Raw genomic sequence first — 25565 nt, 5'->3', positions numbered from 1 at the left:
ATCCCATGCTTCGGGGGGCTCCCACCAACCTCTGGCCCCGCTCCGTTGCGTCGTGGCGCTGCGGGCGCTGTCCCCCATTTCAGTTGGTTCCCCCTTCCCCCCCCCCGGGGGTCCCAAAGCTTTCCCCAACCACCGCCATCGTTGTGGGGGGACGGGGGGCCGCTCCCAGCACTCAGCAAAGCCATGCAGTAGGGTTAGGGCAGGAAGCGAAGGCACTTCTCCTTCGGTTTCTGCAGATAGCACTGTGAATTGGACACCCCTCGCTGCGCCCACCCTGCCAGCACCCCCCTTCCCCCCCCCCCGGGGCAGCGAGCGGCCTGTTTCCTCTTTTCCTTTTCATTTTACCTCATTTTGGGTTGTTTTTTGTTTTGTTTTGTTGTTGTGTTTGTTTAGGGTTTTTTTTTGGGGGGGGGGGGGGCGGGGTTTGATACTTGAAGAAAAGCCAGTGCTTGACATTGGGCAGCAGTGCGCCGGGCCGGAGGGCGGATGCACTTTATGGGTGTTTGGGTACGAAGGGGGGGGGTCGCATCCTTCAGGAGCCACATTGCACAGTGAAGGCCACCCCAGGAGAGTGAAACTGATGGGCAATGCGGAGTCGTCCCGCTGGATTGGGGGGAAGAAAGGAAGTCGGCGCAGCGGTGGCAGCAGCTCTCTGGGCGGCTGGCGGCAGATTGCAGCGCTCCGCGCTTTGGGCCGCCGTCCCGCTCTGCGCCACCTCCCTTCCGCACCACCTGTGCCACCTTCCTTCCACGCCACCCCTGTGCCGCCACCTCTCTGCATCCCCCCGCCTTCTTTCCGCGCCACCCTTCGGTATCACAGCAGCTCTGTGCCGCCGTGCCGAGGGGCAGCAGAGCGCGGTGGACGGGGGAGGTCGCGGCCCTTTGGCCTCGGGACGGCCAGCACTCCTTTTTCCTCTTTCCTTACGAATTCTGCTCGAGGATCATTAAAAGGGGGAGAAAGGAACCCCGAACCCAACCACGGAAGTCAGAGCGCAGCCCGTGGCGCCGTGCATCCGCTCTCCGCTGCCCCGCACGCCCTCCTGCCCCCCGGTGCTGCCCCTCCGCTTACAGCCCGTTCCTCGGTACCTTGGGTTGTGTTTTCCGTATTTTATTTTATTTTATTTTTAATTACCGTTTCTTTTAACGTCATAGGAAGCCTGTAGTCGGGATTGTTACTATTGGAAACCGATCGCGCGTTCCATCCAGGTATTCCCATCTCTCTGGCATTACGCAAAAAAAGAAAGGCCCGAGAGAGGTATAACCGAAGCTAGAAGTAGAGGTAGGCTCGTTGTCTGAGTTTTGAGGCATATAGTATAAGGGGAGAAGGAAAAAAAAAATTAATAATAATAATTAAAAAAAAAAATTAAAATAATGATGTTGCACAACTTGTAGAAAACAAAGAAGGGAAAGGGTTAATGTATTAAATGTGCTAAAATTACATTAAGAACTTAATTTTATTAAAGTATTATTACTTAAGAAAGTCGGCGTCTGCTCTCGTCTGTCTGTCTGTCGCTTTTGGGGGGTGCTGGCTGCTTCCTGCCCCAGTGCCACAGCCACGCTGCTCTGCTCTTCCTCCCTCCTCCTCCTCCTCGTGCTCCGCTCCCACGTGGGCACAGAGCCGACGCGATGCCTCGCTCAAGCAGGGACCACAGCGACCAGAAAGGGCCTCCAGAAAAACTGACCAGCAGGAGGAACCTCCAGGACCACAGCGGCCATAGGAGCCTCCAGGAGCGCAACGACCAGGGCCGGAAAAACCAGGACGAGGCTCCGGAAGCACAGCGAGCAGGAGCTGAACGAGCAGCAGGAGTCACCAGACCGTGAGGACCTGAAGGGATGGCCAGGACCGGGAGGACCTGCAGGAGCCTCCAGGACCATAAGGACCTGCAGGAGCTTCCAGGACCATGAGGACCAGGACCATAAGGACCTGCAGGAGCCTCCAGGACCAAACTGACCAGGACCGAAATGACCAGGAACCCCGACACTGACTTCACACTGGGCTTTGTCCCGCATTCCCACTTCACCCACTTCATCCCCAGGTGAACCCAGCAGGGACAGAGGGACCCCCCAACCCCCCCGACACCCCGTGATGGGGACGCCCTCCTGGGGACCCCCCTGCTCCCCCACAGCTGCCCTGGGGGGGAGGATACCCAGCAGATACTGAGGCTCTTCCCTTTGTAGGGACTGCTGGAACTGCTGTGACTGTGGCAGAGGGACGCGAGGACATGGGGGTGACATGGGGACACGTTGGGGTGACATGGGGGGTGATGCAGCCCAAACCCCAGCAGGAGGGCGCAGATCCTACGTAAACACGAGGGATAACGTGGAGATGTTTCTCCCTCCCCTTTCGTGTGGGTCCTACATAAATTCAGGGACAACACAGAGATGTTTCTCCCCTCCCTTAGTGTAAGTCCTACACCAGTGCAGGGATGAGGAAGAGATGCTCTTCTGTTCTCTTTTGTGCAGCTCCTACGTAAATATGGATACAACACAGGGATGCTTCTCCCTTCCCTCGCTGCAGGTCCTTCATAAACGCGGGGAGGAAGGCAGCGCACAGCAGCGTCCCGCAGCGTCGCTGAGGAAGGCGCTGAGCAGAGGCTCAGATGCTCTGACAGCACTGCGCCTGGCGGCCGTCCTGCGTGGGCAGCACCTGGATGGGCTCCACGGAGCTGCTGGGGCCGAACTGCGCCTCGGGCTGCGCCGCGATCTGCCGCTGTGCCGCGCTGCGATAGATCTCTGCCGGCAGAGGGGGGAACAGCAGCACTTCTTAAATGTCCGATTCCCAGTGAGGGGTCTGCCTGACCCACAGTGTGCAGCTGGGGGCTGGGGCTGCGTTGGGGTTGGGCTGGGGTTGGGTTAGGTTGAGGTTGGGTTGGGTTGATGTTGGGCTGGGGTTGGGTTGGATTGGGTTGAGGATGGGCTCAGTTGGGCTGGGGATGGGGTTGGGTTGAGTTGAGGTTGGGGTTAGGTTGAGGTTGGGCTGGGGATGGGGTTGGATAACGTTGAGGTTGGGGTTGGAGTTGGTTTGGGGTTGAGGTTGAGCTGGGGTTGGCATTGGGTTGAGGTTGGGTTGAGGTTGGGGTTGGGTTGGGGTTGGGTTGGGGTTGGTTTGAGGTTGAGGTTGGGTCGGGGTTGAGGTTGGGCTGGGGTTGGGGTTGGGTTGAGGTTGGGTTGGGGTTGGGGTTGGGTTTGGGTTGGGTTGGGGTTGAGGTTGGGGTTGAGGTTGGGCTGGGGTTGGCGTTGGGTTGGGGTTGGTTTGAGGTTGAGGTTGGGCTGGGGTTGAGTTTGGGTTGAGGTTGGGTTGGGGTTGAGGTTGGGTTGGGGTTGGGTTGGGATTGAGGCTGGGCTGGGTTAGAGTTTGGTTCAGGGAGGGGTTGGGGTTACGATTTGGTTTGGGGCTGGGTTAGGGTAAGAGAGGGGTAGGGGTTGGGGTTAAGTTTGGGTTTGGGGTTGGAATTAGGTTACGGGTTGGGGTTGGGACTAGGTTAGGGTTGGGTTTAAGGTCAGTTAGGGTGGGGGTTGGGTTGGGTGAGGGTTGGGTTTAAGATTGGGTTTGGGGTTAGATTTAGGTGAGAGTAGGAGTTGGGTTAGGGTTAGAATTAGTTTAGGGGAGGGGTTAGGGTTGAGTTTGGGGTTAGAATTAGGTTAGGATTGGGTTTGGTTTGGGGGCTGGGTTTGGAGTTAGAGTTAGGTTAGGGTGGGGGTTGGGATTATGTTAAGGTAAGGGGTTGGGGTGAGGGTTGGGTTGGGATTAGAGGTAGTTTAGGGCGGGGTTTGGGGTTAGGGTTGGGTTTGGGGTTGGGGTTCGAGTTAGGTTAGGGTTAGGAATTGGGGTTTGGGTTGGATTAGATTTGAGGCTGGGTTTGGGGTTAGAGTTAGGTCAGAATTGGGATTGGGGCTAGGGTTAGGTTATGGTAGGGCTGGGCTTGGGGTTACAGTTAGGGAAGGGGTTGGAGTTGGGGTTAGAGTTAGGCTGGGGAGGGGTTGGTGTTAAGGGTGGGTTTGGGGTGAGAGTTAGGGCAGGGGTTGCAGTTCCCATCGTGTTACGGTTGGGATTGAGAGTTGGGTCAGGTTTAAGATTAGGGTTCAGGTTGGGGTTGGGATTCAGGATGAGGTTAAGGTTGGGATTAGGATTAGGGTTATTGTTGCGTTTGAGGTTGGAGTTAGGGTTAGGATTAAAGCTCGAGTTGGGGTTAGGGTTGGGGCTGGGGTTAGGATTAGGATTTGGGGTTAGAATCAGGTTTGGGGCTAAGGCTGGGGTTAGGATTAGGGTTGGGATTAAGGTTGGGCTTGGGTTGGAGTTTGGTTAGGGTTGTTGTTAGGATTAAGGTCGAGTCAGGTTCGGTGGGCTGGGAGCGCCCACATCTCCCCATGGCAGCGTGCTGGACCCAAGCCCACAGCTCACAGAATGGATTCTGGGGGGACACAACCCCAAAGCCACCTCATCCCCCATCCTTACCAGAGAGGATGTTGTGGAACGCCGTCTCCACGTTGGTGGAATCCAGAGCCGACGTCTCAAGGAAGGAGAGCCCATTCTTCTCTGCAGCAACGGGGAGAGCTCATGGGGTGCAACCACAGAACGGCTGAGGTTGGAGGGCACCTTAAAGCCCAGCAGAGCTCATGGGGGGCAACCATGGAATGGCTGAGGTTGGAGGGCACCTTAAAGCCCACCCAGCTCCAACGTGAGCTGATAGTTCCCGAAGATCAGGCCGCCCATCACCCCATCCAACCCAACGACGGCACCGCCACACGTGCTGAGATCAACAGGAGATGAATTTACCTGCAAAGCTCCGGGCCTCGTCGGTGGGCACGGCACGCAGGTGCCGCAGGTCGCTCTTGTTGCCCACCAACATGATGACGATGTTGGCGTCGGCGTGGTCCTGCAGCTCCGTCAGCCAGCGCTCGGCGTTCTCGTACGTCAGGTACTTGGCGATGTCGTACACCAGCAGCGCTCCCACCGCCCCGCGGTAGTACCTGGGGGCAGCGATGGGTGCGGGGGGTCAGAGCCCAGGTTATGGGGTGTGGGCGCAGGGAGGGGGGGACGCTCACGCGGAGGTGATGGCGCGGTACCGCTCCTGCCCGGCCGTGTCCCAGATCTGTGCCTTCACCGTCTTGTTGTCCACCTGGATGCTCCGGGTGGCAAACTCCACCCCGATGGTGCTCTTGCTCTCCAGGTTGAACTCGTTGCGGGTGAAGCGGGACAGCAGGTTGCTCTTCCCCACGCCCGAGTCCCCGATGAGCACCACTGGGGTGTAAGGAGCGCAGCGTCAGTCCCCCCCCAGGCATCGCCATCCACAGCCCAGCTCGAATGGGGAACCACCAGAGTTCAACACGAGTGGGGACCCATCAACGAGCAGGGGGGGTTAATGGGATCTGCCCAACACGGGGCTCCAGGTGGAGCCCCATAAACACAGCAGGGGACTCCAGCCCATCTCCAGCCCTGAGGGCACCCAACTGAGGACCCAAATTGCGGTCCGGCTGCAGCACCCTGAGCCCTAAGTCCCGGGCTGTGGGCTGGATGAGCGCATTCTGGTAGAATGCGGTGAAACAGGTTCTGGGACGTCGCTCCCGTTTCTCCCCTCTCGAGTTTGTCGAGTTGGTGACTCACCGGGTTTTGATTTTATTTACTTTTCATTCCCCAACTGCCTGTGTCATTCGTCCTCCAACACCCAGATGGAATCGAGCTGGGGGGAGGGGGAGGTGGTTCACCGGGACTGACCCACAGCTCCCGCTTGCTACAGTGGGCCAAGCAGCCCCCCGGCAGGGGGACAGTGGGGAAACGGAACTCAGTGAGCAGCAGAAGGCACTGAAAGCTGTGGGGTGTTCGGGGAGACCCCCAGAACGGCCCTGGATAGGATTCCCCTCGGTGGGGGTGCGTGGTGGTGGGGCAGCCCGGCCCGGCAGGAGGGGCTGACTCACGGTGGGGAGGGGTCAACCCCGGCTGGTGCTGCTTGGAGGGGGGGGGAGTGGGGTTGTTGGCTGCCCCCTGCCCCATCCTGTTGCGAGCAACTCCGGTGCTGCCCCATGTGGAGTCCCATCCCCATCCATCTCCATCCTCAACCCCATTCCTGTGCCCGATCCCAATCTCATCCCCATTCCCATCCCCAACCCAACTCAACCCCATTCCCAACCCCATTCCCGTGCCCAACTCCCACCCCATCCCGACCCATCCCAGTGCCCAAACTCCAACCTCAACCCCTTCCCCAACCCCGTCCCCGTGCCCCACACACCCTTGAAGAGGAAGTCGTACTCCTCATCCTTGCCCCGCATCCTGCGCAGTGCCGCGGCCGCACTGGGAACAGCGGGGATTTCCGCCCCGCTCCGCCCCGGGGGGCAGCCCCGCGCTCCCATTGGTCCCGCAACTCTCCTTCCTTCGCAGCCATTGGCTGTCGGTGCTGCCCGTCACCGCCCAGGTGCTCCGCTGGGGGCAGGTGTGAGGGGGGAGCTGCGAGGTGGGAATGGGACGAGATGGAGAGGGGAGGAATGGGATGGGAACAGGGATTGGATTGGGGATGGGATGCGATTAGATGGAGCGGAACGGCGTGGAAGGGAGTGGGGTGGGAACAGGGATTAAAATGGGGAGGGGGGGATAGGAACAGGAATTAGAATAGGGATGGGATGGGAATAAAGATGGGGAAGGGGATGGGATCAGATGGAGTGGAATGGAGTCAGAAGGAATGGGATGGGAACAGGGATCGGAATGGGGATAAGAATAAAGATGGGATGGGAATACAGGTGGGATCGGAGATAGGATTGGGATGGCAATAGGGATGGAATGGGATGGAATGGGGCGGAATAGGGATACGGATGGGAATACAGACAGGCTGCATGGGGATGGAACGCACGTGGGGCTGGGCTGTGAGCCAGGCGGGGCACCGGGGACGAGGCCACGATCAGTCAGCGATCCCAGCCCAGCACAGCTGCCTTTCACAGTCCTTTAATGGCTGCGCCGGGTGAGCAGAGGGGCCGCGGGCCGCGTTGTGCCGTCGGACGGGCCCACGGCACACCGAGATGGGGACAGAGGAGCGCAGGGTGGGCACAGCTGCTTCCTCCCTTAGGGTTCTTTCTTAGAGCCCCGTCGGGCTCGGGATGCAGCGACCCCCGAGCGGCTCCCAGCGGGGCTGGAGAGCGGTGGGGACGGGCGCATCCGTGGTGGGCGGCACAGAGACGGAGCGCGACGGCACCGGGGCAGCAACGGCACAACGGCAGCGGCTCCCGCAGCCGCGCGGCCCTGCGGAGAAGCGGCGGCGGCACTCAGCGCATCTGCGCCGCGGGGACGGACCGACACCGAGCGGAGCTGCGGCGACGCCTCGCGCTGCTCACGGCGGAGCACGGCCGCGCTCCGGGCTGCCGCCGCGCCGGGACAACGGGCGGCACGGCGGGTCGGTCGCCACCGAGCTGTGCCGGCGGCCGCGAGCCTCGGGACGAGCTCAGATGGCCACGCAGCACGGGCGCTTTTCCGCCTGCGCTGGGGCAGCGCCGTCGGGGCTCTCGCTGCCGAGTGACACCGTGCTGCTTTGGCTGCTCCTCTGCTTCTGCTTCTGCACTTTGCTGAAGATCTCTGCGGAAACACAAAGCGGGGCCGCGTCTGCTGGGGGCGCCGGCACGGCTCGGTGCTCGGCAGGCGCAGCGCTGGGAGTCCCCAGCGACGACGTGGGGGATGGCGGCCGCTCTGCGGGGGGAAGCCGTTCTCCCTCCGGTTGCGTCCCCACGGCCGAGGCGGGGGACAGGGAGCACCCTCCAACTTCCCCTGCTTCCCTCGGCTTCTCTCTGGCCCCGCGAGGATCAGGGCTGGAAGCTCGTGGGGATGGCACAGCACGGCACGGCACAGCGCGGCACAGCATGGCACAGCAGGGCACAGCACAGCAGGGCACAGCAGGGCACAGCAGGGCACAGCAGGGCAGGGCACGGCACAGCAGGGCACAGCTCAGCGTACCCTGAGGTGCCCCTGCCCTACATTCCCATTCCTGGGGAGACGCTCCCAGCTGCCATTGCCCCCCTCTGCCCCACATCCCTGCGGGTTGCTCTGCAGAGCTGCAGACACTGAGTCAGGCAGCACATCCGGACCGGACCGTGGATTACAGGGGGACAAGGCGCCCGTGGTGCTGCCCGGGGCCCCGGCAATGGAACCAGAGCGGAACGCCCAGCACAAAGAGCCGGAAACCCAACCAGCCAGAAAGACAACACCGAAACCAGGCAGGGAGCTCAGGCGGGGCAGGGCGGAGGAGAGGCGCGGAGCATCCCCGGCACCCACCCTTCAGGACGGTCTCAAACGCCTGCTCGACGTTGGTGGAGTCCAGCGCCGACGTCTCAATGAAGAGCAGCCCGTTGTTCTCTGCAAGGACAGCGGTCCCTGAGACCCTGCGGACCCCACTGGGTTCCCTTTGGGGTCCCCACGTCGGGGTGGCACAACGCCGTACCTGCAAACATTTTCGCCTCCTCCGTGGGCACCTCCCGCGCCTGCGCCAGGTCGCTCTTGTTGCCCACCAGCATGACCACGATGCTGGCCTCGGCGTGGTCATAGAGCTCCTTCAGCCAGCGCTCCACCACGTCGTACGTCTGGTGCTTGGTGATGTCAAAGACGACCAGAGCGCCCACAGCCCCACGGTAGTACCTGCGGGAGCAGCCCATCTTTGCCCTGTGCCGCAGGCAGCCATGGAGCATCCTCGCAGGGATGTGAGCGTGGGGCAGCCATCCATGGGGAACCCACGGGGACGTGCATCCATGGGGCATTCGTTCATCCATAGGGAATCCATCCGTGGGGTACTCAATGGGGCGCCCGTCTATAAGACACCCATCCATCCATGGGGCACCCAATGGGACATCCATTCATGGGGCACCCACCCATCCATCCATGGGGCACTCGTTCATCCATACGGCACTCATCCATGGGGCACCCAATGGACACCCACCCATAGGGCACCCACCCATCTATAGGGCACCCACCCATCCATGGGACACTCATCCATCCATGGGACACTCATCCATCCATGGGGCACCCACTCATCCATGGGACACCCACCCATCCATGGGACACCCACCCATCCATGGGACACCCACCCATCCATGGGACACCCATCCATCCATGGGACACCCACCCATCCATGGGACACCCACCCATCCATGGGGCACCCACCCATCCATGGGGCACCCATCCATCTATAGGTCACCCACTCATCCATGGGACACCCATCCGTGGGGCACCCATCCACCTATAGAGCACCCCCATCTATAGGCCACCTACCCATCCGCCTACAGAGCACCCAACCATCTATAGGGCACCCACCCATCTATAGGCCATCCACCCACCCATGGGGCACCCACTGATCCACAGGGCACCCTCGGGTACCATCCCCCCTTACGCAGAGGTGATGGCGCGGTACCGCTCCAGCCCGGCCGTGTCCCAGATCTGTGCCTTCACCGCGGCGTCTCCCACCAGGATGGTGCGGGTGGAGAACTCCACGCCGATGGTGGTGCGGCTGTCGTGGTTGAACTCGTTGCGGGTGAAGCGGGACAGCAGGTTGGTTTTGCCCACGCCGGATTCCCCAATCAGAACCACTGAGGAGAGAAGAGGGATCCCACTGGATTCAAGTCAGCTCAGACAACTCTTCCCGGCCTCGACCAGACCACCGGCATCCCACCGCTGCAGCACTGTGGCACTGGGGCGTCCCCGCAGCCACAGGGTGCGCAGACACCCCTGGGAGCCTTACAGAAAAGGAAGAAAAAGGAGCAAAGCAGCCCCCTGCCCACGCTGCCCCTGCCCCCTGCGGTTCTCGAGCAGCCCAGAGATGGGCAGACAGACGGCTTCAGACCCAGCACAGTCGATCCTTAAGCACACGCAGTCCCCACCCCCATGCTGGGAGCTCTCAGCCCCTCTCGGGGGTCTCCATCAGCCCCCACGTTGCTCGGGGCCGATGTCCCGGGGGCCGATGTCCCGGCCGCAGGAGCGGGGTGAGGGTCCTGCGGAGCCATGGGGACATCGCTGCGGTGGCACCCAGTGCCCCGGGCTGCTGCTCCTCAGGGGATGAGCACAGAGCACAGGATGCCCCCGGCCGGCACTGCAGCAGGATGACTTCAGAGCCCGCTGCTCCCTGCGCCCAATCTGCTGCTGTGGCAGCTGCAGATGTGTGTGTCCCCATCTGCGTCCCTTCCCTGCCTGCTGACGGCTCAGGGTGGCTGAGGGTTCCCTGTACTTCCAGGCCACACCCTGACCTCCCCATCACCACCATGGGACACCAGGCAGCACCCCGACCCCACCAGCACTATGCAACACCAGGCAGCACCCCAATCCCACCACTATGCAACACCAGGCAGCACCCTGACCTCCCCACCAGCACTACGGGACACCAGGCAGCACCCCGACCCCACCACCAAGGGGCACCCCAACCCCACCACCATGGGACACCAGGCAGCACCCCAACCCCACTACCATGGGACACCCCAACTTCCCCCCACCTATGGGACATGGCTGAGGCCAGTGCCCCCCTCCATCCCAGGAACTCTGCAGGGCCACATCAGCCACAAGCACAGCCCTGGTCCCACCTTGCTCTGGGAACCCACAGACTGGAGAGGGCACTCCAGAGCCGGGGTCCCCCAGTCCTCCTGCCCCGTCCTTCTGGGAACCCCCTCACCTTTAAAGACGAAGTTGTAGTCCTCCTCGGCACTGCTCATAGCTCCCAGCTGCCACCCAGTTTCCTCCTTCCCTCTGCCAGAGGTTTCCTCCTTCTCTCTGCAGAGCACGGAGCGGGGCGGGCTGCAGGGAACACGGGGGGCAAAGTCTCCTTACTGCCAGGGTGTGAGCGGGGTCCCAGCGATGAGGGGGGTCCCAGCAGTGAGGGGGAGTCCCAGTGGCGAGTGCAGTCAGGGAGCGAAGGCGACGCAGGCGGCGTTGGTGGAGCAGGGAGGCCCAGGCTGGCTGACTCCAGGCGTGGGAGCGGCGGCGCAGGTTGGGCAGGTAATGTCACCCCTGGGACCGTCACGGGGCACCCGGAGGAGGAGCCGAGCCCGGTCCTGGCTGCCAAGGCCACGCGGCGCAGGGCAGGCTGGGGCAGCGGGGCCTGGGCTCAGCGCAGAGCTGGCCGGGCACCAACGGCCTTCCGCACCTCTGCTGGGAGTGACGGAACGTGGGGGCAGCGCGGGGCTCCCAGCAGCACCGCACCACAGACCCTCAGCCCTCAGCCCAGTTTGCAGGGCGCACGACCGGCCCCGTCCCACCCTCACACCCTCCATTGACCCGAGAGACACTCAGAAGGACACGAGCACCACACGTGGTTTTATTCCCCCTTCCCCGCCGCCCAGCAGCGCGGCCGGGCTCCCATCGTGGTTCCCCCCACGCAGGCGTTGCTCCTCAGCCGTGGCACCGCGGCTCCGTGCTCAGGATGCGGCTCAGGATGCGGCCACCTGCGTCAGCGGCTCCTCCAGGTACTGCACCAGTGCCTGCGCCTGCAGGCAGGGATGGGTGCTGAGGGGTGCTGAGCACACGGGGCCGCACCCCCAGCACCCACACACCGTGGGCAAACCCTCGTCCTGCCCCAACGCCATTTGGGATCCACGCAGACGGTTCTCGTTTTGATTTAAATTTCACCGCAGAGCCTCAAAAAAGTGCAGTTTTGTGGCTGAGCTGCAGTTGGGACACCTCAAAATCTGCACAGTGGAAGGAGGCATCCCCAGCACGGCCGCTTCCGCCCCGCTCCCATCCTCTTCCCCCCAGCATTCACCCCGTGGCTCTTTCACACCTCGCATGAATGCCGCCCCCTCCCCGTCTCCCACCCCACCCCCTCACCTTGGCTTTCAGCATCCCAAATCCGACCGTTTCCTTGGCATACATGCACAGCAGGAGGTTTGCCACGCGGGTGATGGCCACGCGCCCCTCCTGCCCAGAGAGAATCGCAGCATGGTTGGGTTGAAGGGACCGCAACGATCAGCCGCTTCCAACCCCATCCCATGGGCTGCCCGCCCCCCGCTCCAGCTGCTCAGAGCCCCCCAGCGGCCTCGTGCACCTCCAGGGATGGGGGACCCACAGCTCTGAGCACTTCCGGGGCCCTCCTCCTTTCATTCAGCCCCACACCACGTTCCCATCGCTCCCCTCCCGTCGGCTGAGCTCTCCCTGGAGCCCCTCCATCCCAGCCAGCCCCGCTGCCACAGCTCCAGTCTATCCGCCGTGGATGCGCTGCTCCAGGTGGGGCTCACAGCAGCAGAGCAGAGGGGGATGGCCTCTCTGTGCCCCACTGCCAGCCCCTGATGCAGCCTGGGGGCTTCAGGCTCCGAGCACACACTGCTCTCACATCGGGTTTCCATGCAGCTCCACAGTGACCCCCAGCTGGCTCCGAGTGGCCCCCAGTGTGCTCCATATGGGACCATCAGCAGGTTCCATGCAGGGCCCCCAGTGGGCCCCGAGGTGTTCACCGTGTAGGATGCCCAGCAGGCACCATCTGGGACCCCCAAGGGCTCCATGTGTCCCCCAGCAGGTTCCATGTGACCCCACTGGGCCCCATGTGGGACCCTCAGCAGGCTCCATGCAGGACCCCCAATGGGAACCCTGTGGGCTCCGAGGCATTCCCCAGCAGGCTCCATGCTGACTCCGCGTCCCCCAGCTGCCTTCATGCGGGACCCCCAGTAGGCTCTGTGTGCCCCCCAATGGGCGCCATGTGGGACCCTCAGCACATTCCACACAGGACCCCTAGCGGGACCCCACAGCACCAGGACGGCACTGAGCCCACTGGGGGTCACACGGAGCCTTCTGGGGGTCTCACAAGGTGCCTGCTGGGCATCCCACATGGAACCTGCTGGTGAACACCTCGAAGCCCTCTGGGGATCCCACAGAGCCTGCTGGGGGTCCTGCATGGAGCCCACCAGAGAACACATGGTGCCCACTGGGGGTCCTGCATGGAACCTGCTGGGTGTCCCACATGGAGCCCACTGGGGGTCACACAGAGCCTTCATGGAGCCTGCAGGGGGGGGGATACGGATCCCAACGGGGGAGACACACAGATCTCAATGGGGGTCCCATGGATCCCACCGGGGTCTCACATGAATCCTGCCGGGGGACACACACAGGGGTCCCACACGGATCCCAATGAGGGACCCACAGAGCCTGCAGGGAGTTCTGCATGGAGCCTGTCGGGGTCCCACACAGATATCAATGAGGGTCCCACATGGATCCTGCAGGGGACCCCACACAGATCCCAACGGGGACCCCACCCGGGTCCCGCCGTGCTCCCGCCCGGGTCCCGCCGTACCATGCAGTCCATGAGGATGAAGCGGAGGTTGTCCTCGTTGAAGGCGTGGTGCCCGTTCTTGTCGTACGCCACCCAGATGTTGCTGGCGATGGCCGCCGTCACGCGGGCGTCCGTGTCCCCATAACCCGAGTAGGCCAAGAGCGAGCCCTCGTTATTCAGCAGCCTGGAACAGACGGGCACCGCCGAGCTCCCGAACGAGCCCCCACCGAGCCCCCGAACGACGAGCTCGCTAACGGCCGCACGGTCACGCCTCGAGGTCCCCCCCCCGCCGCCCCCCGGCCCCGCTCACAGCGTGCTCTGGACGCCGCCGGTGTTGGCCTGGCTCAGCACCTGCGTCAGCGCTTTGGGCCGCAGCATGGCAGCCCGCGGGGCGCGGCGGGGCGCGGGGCGGTGCTCGGTGCAGGCCGCGGCCCTCGGCGGCTCGGCGTAGCGCGGGGCGAGGTTCCGTTCCGCGCTCCGTTCGGCGCTCCGTCACCTCTCGGTCCGCCGCGCCGCAAGGGGGCGCTCGGCGGCGACGCGGGCCGTGGCGGCGCTCCGTCCTCGCCTTTTTCTCTATCGGCCCGGGCTGGCGGGGCGGGCGGCGAAGATGGCGGAGCCGAGCGGCGGCGGCGGCGGGCCGGGCCCCGGCGGGCCGGAGCTGGGAGGTCCCGGCGGGGCCCTCATCCGCGTCACGGTGAAGACCCCCAAGGACAAGGAGGAGATCGTTATCGCGGACGGCGCCTCCGTGCGCGAGGTGGGGGCGGGACGGAGGATCGGGCCTAGGCCTTGGCGCTGAGAGGGGCCGGAGGGGAGCAGGGCCGGGGCCGGGGGTGGGCAATGGGAGGGGGCGGGGGGGCGGGCCGGGGGGGAGGAGGCTGAGAGTTGGAGGGGAGGAACTTCGGGGGGTGTGAGGAGCCGGGAAGCGGGGGGGGGCGGTGGAAGGTGAGGGGGCGGGGAGCGGCGCGGGGCCGGGGCGGAGAGGGGGGGGCGGCGGCCCGGGCCGGGGGCTGCGGGGGCTGCAGCTGCGTGACGGCAGGCGTTAGGTTGAGGGGGGGGCGGCCCGAGCCCGAGGCTGGGGGCCTAGGGTGGCTGGGCTGGGCTGCAGCTGCGTGACGGCGGGCCTTGGGCTGAGGCGGGGGCTGGGGGGCTGCCCGGGGCTGGGCTGCGCTACGTGACGGCGGGTGTTGGATTGTGGGGGAGGGTTTCAGCTGAGGGAGCTGTAACCTGTGGAAGGGTGAGAATGGGATGTTGTTGGGGCGGTCAGGAGGGGGTGTGGGGCAATGCTGGTGGAACGGGATGTGGGGGCCGGGAGGGTTCTGAAGGCTGGGGGAGGATGGGGGGCACGGCCCTGGGGCTGCGCTATTGTGAGTGGGTGTGATGTGGGGCAACAGATGGGCGTTGTGTGGTGGGGCTGTGTCTGGGGGGAGCTCCTTTTGGGACAGGAGATGCCTCAGGTCGGGGGAGATGATGGGGGAGGGACGTGGCCCTGGAGCCGTGCTGCTGGGAGCTGTGGGGTGCTGCAGGGGTGGGGGTGCTGTGGGGCGATGGACCGGCGGTGTGTGGTGGCAGAGGCCAGCAGCTCCTCCTTCCTTCCTTCCCTCCTTCCTTCCCTCCTTCCTTCCCTCCTTCCTTCCCTCCTTCCTTCCCTCCTTCTTGCTCCTCTTGAGCCTTCGGGGCAAAGGCAGGGTGAAGCAGAGAGAAGGGAACATCAGCCATGTGAGGGTTTGCTCCAGGCAGGGAGCTCCGCAGGGCGCTGTGCACCTGGAGGGCAGGAGGGGGCTGATGAGAAGCGCCGTGCAGGCGGCTGTGCCCACTGGTGCGAGGTGTCAGCGGTGTGGATCTTGGCTTTGTGTGCTGCGCTGTGTGCTTTGACGTGGGCTTTAGGACACAGGTCGTGGTGTGCCGGCGCTGCTGGGAGCTGGGCGGGAGCTGCGTGTTGTTTGTGGCCCTTCTGCTCCTTCCCAGCCCTCTGCTGTGAGTGTGCAGAGCAGGGGGTGAAGCTTTGTCAGATCACCTCAGCTCCAGCAGTTTGTCCTCCCAGGCCCAGTTTTTGGGGAGTTCTGGCGCCAGGACTGCGAGCTGCCCCAGGAAAGGCGTTTGCTCTTCTGGTCCTGACCTTCCCATGAGAATTTCTTGAAATCTGTGGCGTCCAAATGCAAAGGCTTTTTTTTTTCCTCACCTGCTGACTCGGGAATGCCCAGCTGAGCTGGCAGTGACAGCCTTACTGGCAGGTGCTGATCCCCCCCGTCACACAGCGCAGAGATGTCGGTGTTGGGTGGTGCGGATGCTCGCAGGAGAACAGTCGCAGGGACAGGAATTGGAGGAGCAGTTTAGTCCATTGGCTGATGAGGGACTGGGCCCTTTTCTGTCCTGTACGGAATCAGAGTTGGGCTTTCCTTGGGAAAAAATGAGATGAGCAGAAACGAACAAAGCTCAGGTGTCCGAGGACAAGCGGTGGGTTTGGGTCGGGCCTCAGGGCACGCGTGCTGTGGAAGCCTTCAGCTCATCCCCAGGTAACGGTTCGGGAGGTTTCTGCCCACGTTTTGAAGCAGTGCGGGGCTCCTCTTTGCTTTCTGCCCTCGGCAGCTGGAGCTGCACTGCTACCCGCACGGCTCCGTTCTGTTGGGGTGCTGAAGCCCTTTTGGTGCCCGCTGCCGTTTGCGCAGTGAACGTTGGGTGTCCGGAGCGTTACCTTCAGGTTCCTGCCTTCTTCTTCTGCCTGAAAAGTCCGCCTTTGTTTTTCAGTTCAAAGAAGAGATTTCCAGGCGGTTCAAAGCCAAACAGGATCAGCTGGTTCTGATCTTCGCTGGGAAGATCCTGAAGGACGGAGACACTCTGAATCAACACGGGATCAAAGACGGGCTGACCGTGCATTTGGTCATTAAGACTCCACAGAAGTAAGGAGCCGTTCGGCGTCGGGGGGCTGGGAGCGAGCGGGCGGTGAGAAGAGCGGCTGTGGCCCTGAGCTCTCCTCGCTGCGCAGCTCTGGTTTATCGCTTGGCCCAGCTTCTGTTGTGCACCTGTGGGGGGGAAGGCATCGTTAAGGCAATTAGCGTGGCTTTGTGTGCGCGGAGCCTTCGCCACTGGCAGCCTGGGCAGAAACCATTGGAACGTGGTTGTGTCCTGGATCTGATCGCGATGACTCACTGTTAGCAGAAATTACCTTCCCAGCAGCAATGCTGCAAGCACTGCCCAGGGTTCCTTTCACTTCCTGCTGTGCACCCCGGCCCTGCAGACTCCAAAGGTAACGAAGCGCTGTCCTGGCTTTTCGTTCTGTTCTCTGCCCGCCGTAGGGAATCGCAGAATCATAGAACCACCAAGGTTGGCAAAGACCTCAAAGCTCATCCAGTCCAACCGTTCACCCATTCCCAACAGCTCCCACTGAACCACGGCCCTCAACACAACATCCAGCCTTTCCTTGAACACCCGCAGGGTCGGTGACTCCACCGCCTCCCTGGGCAGTAAAGTTGATGAAAGGAGTCGTGCTTACTGGCAGTGCTCACTGAAGGCACTGCAGCCCCTCCTGTGCTCGGAGAAACCAACTGCTCGTTCTCCTGCTTCCTTCTTTGGTTAAGCTTCCCGTCCGCTTTGTCCTCTGCTCCTGCTTGGGGGTTTTCAACGTCGGTCAGATGGGTCTGGAAAACACCAAGGGACCTTCGGGTTTGGTGTTCAGAAGTCCTGGAATGCGTGTGGGAAGGGAAAGGGACGTGGAGAAGGGAATCCTCCTGGGTTTGGGAAAGAGGAAATGAGGTGCTCTTGGCTGTTTGGAGTGACAGAATGGCGTTCCTTAGTTGAGGTGAGTGAAGGGAATGTTGGGTTCTGCCTCGTTTGAAAGCTCTTCAGTGTTCTTGAGCCCAGGACTGTCACTGCACGACTGCAGCTGCCTCAGAGAACCATTTAAAAGCTCTTTTTAAAAGGCCTGTGAAAGTCCTGAGGGAGAGCTGTGATTATGAGGCACTGCTGGGGTTGGATAACTGAGCAAAGCCGATGCGCTGCATCGCTGCTCTGCGGCTGGCGGTGCTGCGTGCCTGGTGAAGGGAGCTGTGCTGAACTTGTGCTGGGATGAGAAATCTCCTTTGTGAGGGACGGCCAATAAATGTGAGAGGTGAATTCGTAGCCACTCGGACAGAAATACTCTGCCGCTCCACGGGATGCTCGCTGCTGTCTGCCTCCTGTTCTCTGCACTGTAAGGCAGGGACTTATTTGCCCCAGCGAGCACCATAGCATTCAGCACACAAGAGAAGCTGCAGCCAGGCCGGCTGCTGTTTGCCCCTTGTGGCAGCCCTGCTGTAACCTCCTGTGGTTTCTGCGGGAGCTGCAGGAGGATTTTCCCGTTCGGAGCAAACTCGTTGCTCAAGGATACGGCGAGGTAAAAGTTCGGTGTGGTTCAGGCCGGAGCTCAGCGAGAGCATGGCTGCTCCGTGTGGGTCGGCTGTTGTGCAGCAGGGTGGGAGGTGGCTCCCGGCAGATGGGAGGCAGCTGGGAGCCACGGCCGTGCATCCATACAGGTGGGAATGGGGATGGGAATGGGAGCGGCCCGGAGGAGCCGCCTGCCACCGCCCGGAGGGAAGCCTGCGCAGAGGACGCCGCTCCGCTCTCCCGAGTGCCGGAAGCGTAACGGCTCGTTTTGTTTCTTTGCAGGGTCCAAGATCCAACATCTGCTGCTTCTGCCCCCGGTGCTGCTTCTGCCCCCACCACAGCGTCCCCTTCTCCTGCTGCCCCATCTCAGCCTTCCACATCCAGCGGCGCCGCTCCGGACGCGGGGGGCGGCGGCCGACGGAGCAGCGGCTCGGGGGGTCTGGGAGGTCCTGGAGACGGAGGCCCCAACAGCGCCACGTCGATCCTTTGTAAGTGGGGCCCACGAGGAAGTCAGGGAAGAAGCGTTCCTGAGGTGTAGGTGGAGGAGTTGGGGCTTTTGGCCCTGTGGTTGTTTCTCCTGCTCACCTGAGTCGTTTGCCTGCTCAGGACCGCCCCCAAGCCCTCTGTGCAGGGGATCCCCCTGAGAGCCACCTGCTCGGGGTCGGGGCTCCCCCAGCTCCGTGTGGGCGCAGTTCAGCCCCTGAACGTCCTCTCCTTCCGCCACGGCCGTCGTTCCCTGACCCACAGCTCTCTCCTCCCTCCCGCGTTGTTCCCTCTGCAGCTGGCTTCGGTGGCATCACTGGGCTGGGCAACCTGGGCATGGGCTCTGCCAACTTCATGGAGCTCCAGCAGCAGATGCAGCGACAGCTGATGTCCAACCCAGAGATGCTCTCTCAGATCATGGAGAACCCCTTGGTGCAAAACATGATGTCGAACCCCGACCTCATGCGGCAGATGATCATGGCCAACCCGCAGATGCAGCAGCTGATGGAGCGAAATCCGGAGATCAGCCACATGCTGAACAACCCGGAGCTGATGAGGCAGGTGGGTCGGCGCGCCGCGACGGATCCGAGCGCTGCCACAGCTTTGTGGTGGCTCAGCTTCAGAGCTGCTCTAGCAGGGGGCGTGGGAATGCAGAACGGTGGATTGAAGGATCTCCTCCTTCTCCTTCCCACTGAAAACCCCTCGCAGACAGGCGGTGGTCTCAAGTGAAGTAAACAGCCATTACTCAGCCCGTGTGCGTGCGGCTCTTCCTCCCTGTCAGAGCTGCTGATCTATTGAGTGTTGGGCAGAAAAGGGCTCTTGGATCATTGCAGTGCGCCGCACACGAGGCCGCTGTGTTCTGATCCGTGCACGGGAGCAAAAGGAGTCACAGAGAAGTGAAGCTGCCCTGCATGTGTTCTGCTCTTCTCTTTTTCTGCTGGTGGATGAACACAGGCTGCGCAGCTGTGCTGTGGTACCAGCAAAATATTGCACTGGTGATGGGCCGGGGTCCTGCAGGGCTCTATTTTCTGCACAGCCCCAGAGGAGAGGTGGCCTTGCACCTTGGAGGACACGGGGAGGCAGCATGAGGGGAAACCGAGACTTGAGCGTTAGGCAGCCCTCAGCAGGGCTCTGCTGCTCCCAGGAGGACTGCTCTGCATGTGTTTCCGTGTGGCTGCTGAAGGAGCCCAGTTTCCATGCGCTTCCCATTATCTTGTTTTAATTTCAGCCGGGTCGGCCCTACGTGACATTGCAGAGCTGCAGGGCTCAATTGTGGATGTTTGGGATTTATGCAGCTCCCAGGATGTCTGGGTGCTCCTTGAGCAGGAGGGAGCCGTCAGGAGCCTGGAGCTGATGAACTGCTCGGTTTTCCTCCAGCAGGAAGATCCCAGCTCTTCCATCTCAGGGTTTTGAATGCAGTCCGCCTGCTTTGAGTGGGAACATGTGGCGGTTGGATGTTCGGATGTTCCGATACTGCTTAGAAGTCAGACAGTCCCACAGAGCTGAGTTGGGGCTGTAAAGGCAGAGAGCTGAGCGAGGTGGGAGGAGCCAGCATCGCCGGGCTCTCCTTGCTTGGATAAATGATCTCACTGCTCCCCGGCTGTGAAACGGGTTTAATTATCCTCTTCCTTCTGGAAGCTCAGAGTGAACTCTGAGTGCTCGGCTGGCAGCTCAGCATTGCGCTGCTGGGCTGCTCACAACCTCGGGGGGCACTTCGCTCTGCTGGGCGCACGCGGGCCCAGCCGTTCCACGTTCTCCTCTCTGGCAGACCATGGAGCTGGCTCGTAACCCCGCCATGATGCAGGAGATGATGAGGAACCAGGACCGTGCTTTGAGCAACCTCGAGAGCATTCCAGGAGGGTACAACGCCCTGCGCCGCATGTACACGGACATCCAGGAGCCCATGTTCAGCGCCGCCAGGGAGCAGGTATGGAGCACGGCTCTGCGGCACGGCTCTGCGGCACGGCTCTGCGGCACGGCTCTGCGGCACGGCTCTGCGGCACGGCTCTGCAGCACGGCTCTGCAGCACAACTCTGTGGCGCAGCTCTGCAGCACGGCTCTGCGGCGCAGCTCTGCGGCGCAGCTCTGCGGCGCAGCTCTGCGGCGCAGCTCTGCAGCACAGTTCTGCGGCGCAGCTCTGCAGCACAGTTCTGCAGCACAGTTCTGCGGCGCAGCATAGCGCGCTGAGAAGGGAAGCTGGTTGTTCCTTCTCCAGCCGCTGCTCCTGGTCCTCTCCCTCCGGAGGTGACGAACGCAGCTGGAAGGAGAGGCGGTGCGGTGCTGGCTGGCTGCTTTCATTGCAGGGGTTGGGGATGTGAGCGGGGAGCTGCTGCTGCTCCTTTGCTGTCCAAGTAGGCAGATGCCCAGGTGCCCAGATGCTGCAGCTCCGTTAGTGCGGTGGGGCTCTGTGTCAGCTCCAGCCTGACACCTTTGGGTCAGCTTTGGAGCACGGGAGGAGCGAGCAGGTCTGTCTGCGAGCTGTGCAGGCGTCCTCCAGGCTGACGCTCCCTGTGGGTTTGGCTGGATGCTGATGGCTCGTGGGTGTTTGGAAGCCCGGCCTGGGGCTCTGGCCATTTCTTGAGCTGGGGTTTCTCTGTGGCATCTTGCGGATCGCACACTTCTCAGGAGGCAAACTCTGGTGTGTGTTCAGCAATCTGAGCACGAGCGATTGCTTCCCGGCTCACACAGCGACGGGGTGAGTCCGGCTTTCCCCATTGGGCTGACTAATGAGGCTGTTTCTTCTCTCTCCCTTCCCCAGTTTGGCAACAACCCCTTCTCTTCCTTGACGGGGAGCTCCGAGAGCTCCAGCTCTCAGCCTTTGCGGACAGAAAACAGAGAGCCGTTACCGAACCCCTGGAGCCCCAGCCCCCCTGCTTCACAGAGCCAGGCGCCCAGCAGCGAAGGGAGCGCTGGCTCAGGAAGCACCCAGAGCACCCCGACCGTGTCCAACCCCTTTGGGCTCAATGCTGCTAGCTTTGGGGCAGGTACGTGACGAGAGGGACCGGGACGGTCCGGTGGCACCGAGCAGCCGGGCGTCGGTGGGGGCTTTGCTGCAGAACGGGGCTGCTGTGCAGGCAGGCGTTACTGCAGCTGCACCAGGGTTGGGTTATTTCCTGTGCGACTGGAGGAGCGCCGCTGTCCCTGCAGGCCTTGAGAGCTCGGCAGAGAGGGAAAGCGTTCCCTGTTGGCCCGTGGGTGAAGTAAAGGCGCTGTGGCACTGCTCTGCATTGCGCTGCAAGGAGTTTTCCTTTGTTTTCTCTTTCCTTCACCTTTGCAGGCATGTTTAACAGCCCGGAGATGCAAGGTCTCCTGCAGCAGATTTCAGAGAATCCTCAGCTGATGCAGAATATGATCTCTGCCCCTTACATGAGGAGCATGATGCAGACCCTTGCCCAGAACCCAGACTTTGCAGCACAGGTAACAGCTGTTGTATCTGCTATTCGTTATCAGGCAGGACTTGAGCACAGTGCTTGTGAGAACAGTCTGCTCCCATAGTCAGAGAGGTTTGTCTTGCAGAAAGCTGAGCCGAGTGAGTGTAAACAATTCTGTTCAGTTTCTCTGTAGCTCGAAGGCAGACACGACGGTGGGCCCTGTGTTTTAGTGGAGCCACTCACAGGAGGAGGGGGCTTTCAGGGGAGCACAGGGGTGGCCCTTCTCTTTGCCCGTGGGTCCTGTTCAACAACGCTGCCAGGAACTGAGCTGTCTTGTGTCAGTCTTTCAGTTCCCATAGGCAGGAAAACACGACGAGAGCCTGGGGAGAAAGTCAGGGACACGAGCGTCGTGTTCTTTGGGGCTCGGTTACGTGGAGCATTACAGCCGTGGGCAGCAATGCTCTGATCCTCTGTGTGCCGTCTCTTGCTAGATCATGGTAAATGTTCCCCTCTTTGCTGGGAACCCACAGCTTCAAGAACAGCTCCGCCTTCAGCTCCCAGTCTTCCTGCAGCAGGTAACAGCCCCTGTCTGGCCCTGGGGGGGGGGTTGGCGCAGGGGAAGGAGAGGGGGAGCTTGTTTGGGCACGGCAATGTAAATGAGGTAACCTAAATTACCTCAGGGTTGACTTGAAATGAGACGAGCTCAGCCGCGTGAAACCCCTGTGTGGACGCTCTCTCCCAGTAATGAGTTTACGAAAATTAGCCTGGCTAATTGCGCTTGAGCAGCTGGTTCACTCGAGTGGATCAAAACGGCTTTAATTGTGGAGGCACGCGTGCCCTGTCCTAATCTGATTCTCCTACTTCATGTGGGAGATGTGATGGAAGCTCTGGGAGTGTGCAGAGCCCGGTGCTGGAGGGGCGGGGAGGGGAGCCCAGCGCTGAGGCTGGCTGTGCTGCAGCGCCGTGCTGAGCTGCTCCGCCTGCGGCTGGTGAGCCCTGCCTGCAGCTCTGGCTGCTCAGCGCCGCCGTGTCTCTCCTTCGTTCCCAGATGCAGAACCCAGACTCCCTGTCCATTCTCACCAACCCCCGCGCCATGCAGGCGCTCCTCCAGATCCAGCAGGGACTCCAGACGCTGCAAACGGAGGCCCCAGGACTGGTGCCAAGGTAAGGAGCTCCTCGGGGCGCGATGCTGCGGGCAGGGCGTGCTGGAGGCCAGCAGGCAGCCTGGCGCCCGTGCACCCAGCAGATCTGCTCAGGAGCGCTGTGCGTGCGCCTGCAGGGCTCTGGGCTCCAGCTGATGGGCGCTTTCCGTTTGTTTGCATTTCATGGGGGGAGTCCTTGACCTTCTCTGTTTGGGGAAAAGATTTGGGAACCGTTTGGTCCCTCCTCTGAGTTTCGTTTGAGGTATTTAAGTGTCAGGGGGGCTCAGTTTTACTCTGAGGAATGTTTGAGATGCACGCCGTGGGGCTGGGTGGGTAAGTGAGGGCACGCTGTGCTGCCGGGTGCCCTCGGGCCCTCTGCTCTTTGTCCATGCACAGTCTCTGCTCAGTCTCTGCAGTCTTTTGGGGCTGTGCTGTGTTAGGATGGCTTGCTCCCAGCGGTGCTGTGGCTGGGATACGAGCACAGCCAGCCATGGAGCGTGACCAGCCTGGCCGAGCCTGCTGGCTCCCCGTGCTGCCTCGCCCTCACAAGGTAGGCAGGGGACAGCCAGAAGTGCCGGCTCGCCTCTGAGCAAACCCTGCCTTCCTCTGCAGCCTCGGCTCCTTTGGCATGCCTCGAATGCCCCCGTCCTCCACAGGAGGAAGCACAATCCCGGAGAACCCCGTTCCCTCCGCTTCGACGCCGGCCAGTGCCTCTCCAGCCGGGGGCAGTAACCCCCAGCAGCAGCTCATGCAGCAGATGATCCAGCTGCTGGCCGGAGGAAGCTCTCAAGTATGTAATCGTGGAGTCATAGGATGCCTTAGGGTGGAAGGGGTCTCAAAGATCATCCACTTCCTGAGCCCGCGCTCCGTCTGCTCAGGGTCTGTCCACAGCCTCTGGCACCTCCAGGGCTGGGGCACCCACAGCTCTGGGCAGCACGCAGTGCCCTCTGAGCAAAGAATTTCCACCTAACGTCTGAAGTCTCCCCTCCTTTACTTGAAAGCCTTGTCCTGTCCCCGTATGCCCATGCAGATCGCTCTCCCTCCGATTCATGAGCTCCCCGTAAGTCCTGGGTGCCCATTTTCGTGCTGGTGGGCTTCTCGGGGGCACCGCTGGGTGAGCTCGGCTTGTCCTGCTCCCACCCCCCCCAGGGCCGTGGTTCAGCAGCCGGCTCCCTTTGGCTCTGCTGCTTTCTGCCGAGTTTGCTTTGGTCCCAGGCCGGATTGGTTCTTGGGGCGTGAGACGCAGGGTGCCGGCCGTCCCAGTTGCCGCAGGCGTGGAGCGGCCCGTGCGCGGCGTGGCTGCTCTGCCGGAGCCGCTGAGATCCGGGGCGCTGGATCGCAGCGCTGAAGGCACTGAGGAATTGCAGCGCTGCCGCCGCTCCGCCTCCTGCCCGGATCTGCCGCCGCAGCTGAGTGCTTTGTCCTTTCCCTCTGCAGGCGCAGAGTCCCGAAGTGCGATTCCAACAGCAGCTGGAGCAGCTGAACGCCATGGGCTTCATTAACCGTGAGGCCAACCTGCAGGCGCTCATTGCCACGGGCGGGGACATCAACGCGGCCATTGAGAGACTGCTGGGCTCCCAGCCTTCCTAAGCTCCGTCCCGCCGCCCCGCAGATGTCAGCTCGCATCCATTCACACGCGCAGGGGATCTTTCAGGAAAGCCCGCCGTCATTTTCATATCTGACAGCTGTCCATGTATTTAAAACAAAAAAGATACAGCTTAACCCCGACCTTCCTACTAAGTTAAGATTTCATGTTGAAATGCTCTTTAACTGGCTTGTATGTGGATTCCAGTTCTCATCGTGGCCACAGAGACTTCAGATGTGTATTTTTCCTCAATATGCCCTCTGTTTCAGACACTCTTCTCTCTCTCTCTAGATGGTAGAGGCGATACTCCTAGTTATTTACCTGAATGATTGTGTTTTGAGTAGCTTGATTTTAACTGTACATGATTCCCTCCCTTCGCCCTCCTTTCAGGCAGATATTTAAAACTTGAGCCAAGTTTGCTTTCCGGTTCTTTCTCCCGGCATCTTCTTGGGGATAATAGAGCAAAAGAAAAATCGCAGCGACTTGGAAATTTCTGATGTCGTTTGTCTTAATAATTCCATGGGACGAATGGGGCCCTCGGCGCGCGGGGGGCTGCCGCCTCCTGCTCCAGGGCTGCCTGCGTGCAAACCACGCCTGGAGTGGGGTCTCTGCGCAGCTGGGATGGCGACGCGGAGCCCCGCGGCCTTCAGGGACGGGCTTTGCTGTCGTGGAAGCCGAGCTGAAGGCGCCGTGCGGAAGAAGGCGTTGCAGAGGCTGCTGCTGCCCCAGCGCTCCGCTCCTCGCGCGGCCGCGTCGCGTCTTCTGCTCTGCGGGTTCGGTATCTGTAAAAACGAGAGGAGATGGAAAGATCCGATCTCTCCACTCGAAAGCGTCGGTGTCCGCGTGCTTCCCAGCCTGGAGCCATCCTCATTTCCCCCCCCTCCCGTTGTGGTGCGTTTGAACCACGCTGCATTCCGTGGAGGACCAACCTTTCCCCAGGGTCTCCGGGGCCGTGTGGTTTGCAGACCAGGTTTATCAACGAGAAAACAACAACAAATAATAAATGCGCACAACCATCCGTCTCCCTGCGCTCCGTGTATCGTCCTTGATTGCCGCTGATTGAGTTTGCCTCGTTAACTCCCGATGAATCAATCTCTCACCCTGGGGCAGAGGGTGGGGGTCGGTGCAGCCCCTACCTCTCCAGCCCTCCTTCCCAGAATCACAGAAGGGCCAGGGTTGGGAGGGACCTCAAGGATCACGGATCTCCAACCCCCCCACCGCAGGCAGGGTCACCAACCTCCACGTTTAATACTAGACCAGGCTGCCTGGTCCTTCCCTTCACCACAGCAATCCCACATTTAATGCAATTCTTCCCTTTTTTCCGTAGGGGAGGATGGGGCAGGGAGGGAAGGGGAGAGGCGGCAGCAGCACTGCAGCTGCAAAACAAAGCGCATGGGGGGGGCTGAGCAGCA

General features: G+C 61.8%; 4 protein-coding genes across 4 annotated transcripts; 1 reads left to right on the top strand and 3 right to left on the bottom strand.

Annotated features, from left to right (window-relative positions):
• Positions 1–2595: 2595 nt before the first annotated feature.
• Positions 2596–6266, bottom strand: LOC306956267 (ras-related protein Rab-11A-like; the record flags this gene model as incomplete). Its single annotated transcript, XM_079547629.1, has 5 exons — positions 2596–2732; positions 4456–4536; positions 4777–4970; positions 5046–5241; positions 6227–6266. 5 exons carry the CDS (start codon positions 6264–6266, stop codon positions 2596–2598), a joined length of 648 nt encoding a protein of 215 aa, XP_079403755.1.
• Positions 6267–7426: 1160 nt separating this feature from the next.
• RAB25 (RAB25, member RAS oncogene family) lies at positions 7427–10667 on the bottom strand (the record flags this gene model as incomplete). Its single annotated transcript, XM_079547630.1, has 5 exons — positions 7427–7557; positions 8251–8331; positions 8417–8610; positions 9359–9554; positions 10628–10667. 5 exons carry the CDS (start codon positions 10665–10667, stop codon positions 7427–7429), a joined length of 642 nt encoding a protein of 213 aa, XP_079403756.1.
• A 585-nt stretch (positions 10668–11252) lies between these two features.
• LAMTOR2 (late endosomal/lysosomal adaptor, MAPK and MTOR activator 2) lies at positions 11253–13681 on the bottom strand. Its single transcript, XM_079547631.1, has 4 exons — positions 13524–13681; positions 13235–13397; positions 11779–11868; positions 11253–11438 (listed from the first exon to the last, which is right to left on the bottom strand). Exons 1-4 carry the CDS (start codon positions 13589–13591, stop codon positions 11382–11384), a joined length of 378 nt encoding a protein of 125 aa, XP_079403757.1. The 5' UTR covers positions 13592–13681; the 3' UTR covers positions 11253–11381.
• A 139-nt stretch (positions 13682–13820) lies between these two features.
• Positions 13821–24158, top strand: UBQLN4 (ubiquilin 4; the record flags this gene model as incomplete). The annotated part of the gene is made up of 11 exons (XM_079547624.1): positions 13821–13967; positions 15959–16110; positions 17855–18060; positions 18354–18616; positions 19824–19982; positions 20814–21039; positions 21333–21472; positions 21918–22001; positions 22475–22590; positions 23181–23358; positions 24006–24158. The coding sequence occupies 11 exons, from the start codon at positions 13821–13823 to the stop codon at positions 24156–24158; spliced, it is 1824 nt and encodes a 607-aa protein (XP_079403750.1).
• Positions 24159–25565: the final 1407 nt, after the last annotated feature.

This window comes from Tetrao urogallus (genome assembly GCF_951394365.1).
Source record: "Tetrao urogallus genome assembly, chromosome: 28".
NCBI lineage: Eukaryota > Metazoa > Chordata > Aves > Galliformes > Phasianidae > Tetrao > Tetrao urogallus.
Note: the sequence above shows the minus strand (reverse complement) of the source record. Positions and strands in the feature narration are given on the sequence as shown.

Coding starts and splice junctions, on each gene's coding strand:
- LAMTOR2 (XM_079547631.1), bottom strand. CDS start 13,591: ATGCTGCGGCCCAAAGCGCTGACGCAGGTGCTGAGCCAGGCCAACACC. Junction 11,869..13,234: donor TCATCCTCATGGACTGCATG/GTACGGCGGGAC, acceptor CTCTCTGGGCAG/GAGGGGCGCGTGGCCATCAC. Junction 11,439..11,778: donor TTGGGATGCTGAAAGCCAAG/GTGAGGGGGTGG, acceptor CCCTGCCTGCAG/GCGCAGGCACTGGTGCAGTA.